The following is a 5,676-nucleotide window of genomic DNA, read 5'->3' on the forward strand; positions in this document are numbered from 1 at the left end:
CTGTCTCAATTACGGTGCATTACAGGGCGATTTCCTCCAATGGGATAAAAATTTTACTTCAATGGGATAAAAAATTTAAGACGTTGATTGTTGCACGATGAGATGTTGTACTTTAAGATTTATTCTTATGATTGATAAAATATTTTCATAAGGTTGGATCTCATTTCTAGGATTAAATACCGGATTAATAAAAAAATATAAATAAAATGCATAGTCAACTAATGGAATGCGTCCATTGAAGCGTGGGTTGCATGGAGCATATTTTTGAAGATAAATGTGCCATTTGGTAAATTTTAAAGTGTGATTTGAATAATCTTGGGCGATTTAATAAATTTTCATTTTGATTATCAGGTTTGGTCATGGGAAGGGATTAGTCAGAAAAGCACGATCAATAATCAGTTTTATCATTTTGGTGGGTGGTAGTTTTCTCACAAGAAAAACTTGGGCAAGTGTGGTATGGAAATCGTAAATCTGCCGAAATACCTTTACAACATGGTTGCTCGCAAATGAGAAGCACTTGACTAGAGAGAAGCAGATTTATATGATGGATAAATCCTTTGCGTTATGTAGGCCGGCTAAAGAAACAATTCGACGTATGTTTTTCTGATGTCCAATCAGCAGGAGTCTTTGGATGAAGGTGCGACAATGGTTGGAGATACGGTATAACATGAGCACCCACAAATGCATATTCGAGTCTTCAAATGGCTTCAGCAAAAGATGGAATCTACCACTCATACGGTCGATTTCACAATTATCTATGAGGAGATAAATAGAAAAATTACAGTTGATCATTATAGGGGAGAGCATTGTCTCGGTTTCGTCGAGATTCGACTTTTGTCCATTTCAACAAATCTGCTCCGCTCCGCACTAACCAACTCAATTATGCCCCGCACTAACCCACATATTCAAATCTTCAAATGGCAGTATAAGAGTAAGTTCAAATCCAAGCAACCTAGGCATGCCTTTTATTTTGGAGGCTAAGAATCATTGTATTTTTGATGGAACACGGGTTGATATTGATATACTTTTTGCGAAAATACATGTTCATGTTTATAGAACCTTGCACATTGGGTCACTTATGATAAATCCTCAAAATTGACTCAATGTTCATAATAGTACATTCAGGCATGTCTGAATCTAAATAGCAAATCTCCTTTTGATTTATACATACTCACATTTACCCATAAAGAAAACAAAATAAGTTGTTATAGAATAAAATATACTGTTCTCAACAACTATATTTAAAAAACAGATAATTTTTGTCCACGTTGAATATTGATCGAAAATCAAAGCCGACAATCCTACGCAAGTATTATTCTGCCAAACTCAAATGCCATCCCATTCCATGGGTCAAAACACATGTTACTGCTTTTAGTGCAATGATTATTAATTTTTGAATAATAATAATAAAATACCTATTTAATTTAATGTGTTTTTAGTATTTTCTGAAAAATAAGGAAAAATAATTTATTTAATTTATCGAGTCGTTTCAAATATTTAGAAGAATTAAAAAGATAGGGACTATTTAGTTTAAAGCTATTTGTTTTTAACTGAAACTGAGAAAAATTAATTAAATTTTCTCAGTTTCAGCTATCAATTTATTTGATAAAATAACTTTTTGAACTGATATAATTTTAAAAAAAAGTTAAAAGGCAAAATTCTAATGAATCTAATGAGTTTTCTAATGCAAAAGGAGAAATGAATTAATTTCTCTAATTTCAATCAATAAATTGATTAATTTTTCTCTTTTTTAATTGGTCAACAATTTTATAGATGACGGTATTTTGCTCCAATCTTTTTAACATCCTGCTTCAATTTAAATATTTTCTGTTAGACGTTTGACTGTCTCCTTTCCAATTTTTTTTTTTTTTTGCATTTACCCCGTGCGTCTTCTCAATTTTTGTTTTTTTTTCTTCTAATGAAAATGGTCTAAACCTCGTGCGCTTACTTGACCCGTCTCGTGCGCCGACTTTGTCTGTCTTTGTCTCAAACATCAAATATGACGGCTGCCTGTATTGCTTTTGTTAGCCATCTTTAGTTGAATCTTCCTTCTATCAGATGAAGTTGGTCAAAATGCGAACTTAGACTTTGAAGCCAATTAATTGATTATAGTTGACCCAGAGTCCCAAATAGAATTTACAATAACTCGTTCGATGGTAAAGTTTTGGACTACTACTAAGCAATCGTGCATCTTGTTGAGGTTAAAGACAAAGCAATCCTGCATCTCGATAATGGAGATTAGCTATCTCTCTGCCGTTGCCGTCGTCATTCTAACTCTTTTGGTCATTCCAGATCACTGTCACGCCAAGGATATTCTCACCGCCGGCGATTCACTCCCCGACGGGCAGACGCTAATCTCCGCCGGCGAGACCTTCGAGCTGGGCTTTTTCAGCCCCGGCAGGTCCACCAACCGTTACGTAGGAATCTGGTACCACAATTTCTCCACCGGAACCATCCTCTGGGTCGCCAACCGCGAGGACCCTGTCCGAGATGAATCGGGGAGCCTCGGCATTGCCGATGACGGCAACCTCGTCATCCGCGACGGAAACCAGAGCGTCGTATGGTCCACTGGCTTGTCCCCGCTCTTCTCCAACTCCTCTTCGATGACGACGGTGCAGTTGTTGGAAAACGGCAACCTGAGGGTCAACGATTCAGGCGGCGTCGCGTGGGAGAGCTTCGAGAACCCCGCCGACACGTACCTGCCCGGCATGAGGATCGGCCTCGACCTCCGAACCAACGTGAACCAGCTCTTGTGGTCGTGGAAGAGCGAGGACGATCCGGCGGCCGGGAACTTCTCGATGGGGATGGACCCGCGTCGGTCGACGCAGATCTTCATTTGGGAGAGCAGCAAGCCACGGTGGCGGTCCGGGATGTGGAACAGCCAGGTCTTCATTGGAATCCAAGACATGATTTCTACTTACCTATACGGCTTCCGGTTGAGCGACTTCCGTCAGGAGCAGAAGATGTACTTCTACTACAACGCCAACGACAATTTGCACCGCTACGTGCTGAAATGGAACGGAACGGTGGAACACTTGATATGGCAAGACGACACCGGTGTGTGGTCCAGGTACTGGGAGGCACCGACCACGGAGTGCGAGGTGTACAACAAGTGCGGCAACTACGGGAGCTGCTCCGACGAGAACACGCCGATATGCAGTTGCCTCAAAGGCTTCGTGCCTGCGGTGGAGGAGGAGTGGAAGAGAGGCAACTGGAGCAGTGGGTGCGTGAGGAGGACGGCACTGCAATGCCCAAGCAACAGCAGCAGCAGTAAAGAAGAAGAAGAGGACGATGGGTTTTTGAAGATTGAGAGGGTAAAGCTGCCGGACTCGTCGGATTGGGACACCAACGCGAATGATGAAGATGAATGCCGCGATGCCTGCTTGAGCAATTGCTCGTGCAGGGCCTTTGCACATGTGGATGGAATAGGCTGCCTTGCGTGGGGTGTGGATTTGGTGGACATACAGATTTTCTCCAGTGGCGGTAACAACATGTACCTCCGGCTTGCGTCCTCCGAGCTCGGTGAGTCACCGTCTTTATTCTTCTCCATTAATTTAAGTTTCTTGATCATGTCACGGTTCTCATTAATTTTTCTTTTCAGATAGAACAAAAAAGGTACCAACTTTTGCGATAGCCTTAATTGTTTTAGCTGCGATCGTAACAATCGGATGCATCTATCTTTTGCTCAAATACAGGAACAAAATAAGAGGTAGGCACAAACCAAACTGGGATTACAACATTAATAATTATGACAATGTTTTGCTTCTTAACCACCTCGTGCTAATTAATTAGCGACAACAATATATTCTGCAGCTGCATTATTGTCTCGTCCAAGAGCCACAGCAACCATACCATTCGATCTAGGCAATGACGACAGAAATCAGAAACAACAAGTTACGCGATCGTTTCACATTCTTGACGAATCCAAGGATACAAAATGCGAGGAGCTACCTGTCTTGAGTTTTGAATCCATCATTACTTCAACTTCCAATTTTTCCGAGGCAAATTTGCTTGGCGTTGGTGGATTTGGCCCTGTTTACAAGGTAAAAGAATTGAGAATCCAGAAGGGATATTGTTTGAAGAGCTTCATCAAGTGATTCTGTTGAACAGAATTGATTCTTCTGCAGGGTATATTACCTGGTGGCCAAGAGGTAGCCGTAAAGAGATTGTCGAGGAATTCAGGGCAAGGCCATGATGAATTCAAGAATGAGATTATTCTTATTGCCCAACTACAACATAGGAACCTCGTCAGGATCTTGGGTTGTTGCATTCAAGGGGAGGAAAAGATACTCGTCTATGAATACATGCCCAATCGAAGCTTGGACGTCATACTTTTTGGTACTGCTATCCTTCTTCTCCTCAGCTGTTCAACTTGTTCTCTGTAAATCCACATGAATGCAGAAATGATTCGTTTTACAGATCCAAAAAAGAAAGGATTACTAGACTGGAATTCAAGGTACAACATAATCGAAGGTGTTGCTCGAGGCCTCCTCTATCTGCACAGAGACTCAAGATTACGAATCATACATCGTGATCTAAAGGCTAGCAATATATTGTTGGATAACAAAATGAGCCCAAAGATCTCAGACTTTGGCATGGCAAGAATTTTTGGAACTGATGAGAAGGAAACCAACACACAGCGAGTGGTGGGAACATTGTAAGCATTATTATAAATCTGATTTCCACCCAATAAATTTGTGATACTTATATTTATTTGTTGATGAAACAGTGGCTACATGTCTCCGGAATATGCAATGCAAGGAGTGTTTTCTATTAAATCCGATGTTTATAGCTTCGGTGTGCTACTTCTTGAGATTGTTTGCGGAATGAAAAATAGCTCTTTTATGCGTCAAGAATCTTCTCTAAACCTCTTAGGCTATGTAAGTATCTAGAGTTAGAATTAGTTAATAATGTTGTCATGGGAGCATTTATATATGTTTGCTCAAGTTGAAACCTTGTATTTGCAGGCTTGGAAGTTGTGGAACGAGGATAATGTGATGGAGTTTGTGGATCCAGCAATTAGGGATTCATGCTCATTGAACCAAGTATCAAAGTGTGTAAATGTGGGACTGTTATGTGTGCAGGATCGAGCAAATGACAGGCCAACAATGTCGTCCGTCATGGTAATGCTCGAGGGTGGAGCTGCAGCTATTTCACAGCCAAGAAGACCCACTTTTGTTGCGGAAATGGGGGTCAGTGACACTGAATCATCCGCATACAAACTCATAGGCATTTCTTCTAATAATTCTATAACTCAACTCATTGGGAGATGAATGTTAATAACTATTAGATACATTAGAAAATTTTGTATATCTATTGAAGCAAGTTTTGTTGATTATAAGTTTGTCCAATTGATTTAACTATCATGAATGTTAAATGCCTAATGTCCTGAAGGATCAACCATCGACATGTTATACAAATACTATCGACGGCATGATTCCAATAAGCAAACATTGAGCATGACAACAACATTGATACAAACAAAAAAGGCATGACAACAAGTCAACTTAAAGAACTTTTAGAGAAACCCTTTACAATAGTGTATCTTTACAAAAGGAAGAGTTAAAATAAAAGATTACCAAGAGAATGGAAGAAGGCTATTGAATGCCCATTTGAGAGTGAAACACTTAAAATTTCTATTCTATTCTAGTTCAATCCACTATTTTGTGATTCTAT

The 5,676-nt window shown here is 40.1% G+C and overlaps 1 protein-coding gene across 1 annotated transcript; it reads left to right on the forward strand.

The window, feature by feature from the left end:
• The first annotated feature begins 2,231 nt into the window (after positions 1 to 2,231).
• On the forward strand, positions 2,232 to 5,317 carry LOC141831873 (G-type lectin S-receptor-like serine/threonine-protein kinase B120). Its single transcript, XM_074719287.1, has 7 exons — positions 2,232 to 3,522; positions 3,602 to 3,709; positions 3,814 to 4,043; positions 4,128 to 4,338; positions 4,420 to 4,657; positions 4,730 to 4,880; positions 4,968 to 5,317. The coding sequence occupies exons 1-7, from the start codon at positions 2,232 to 2,234 to the stop codon at positions 5,271 to 5,273; spliced, it is 2,535 nt and encodes an 844-aa protein (XP_074575388.1). The 3' UTR covers positions 5,274 to 5,317.
• The last annotated feature ends 359 nt before the right edge of the window (positions 5,318 to 5,676 follow it).

Source organism: Curcuma longa, chromosome 7, assembly GCF_044706935.1.
Source record: "Curcuma longa cultivar G26 ecotype Majalengka, Jawa Barat chromosome 7, ITB_CL_G26_1.1, whole genome shotgun sequence".
Taxonomy (NCBI): Eukaryota; Viridiplantae; Streptophyta; class Magnoliopsida; order Zingiberales; family Zingiberaceae; genus Curcuma; species Curcuma longa.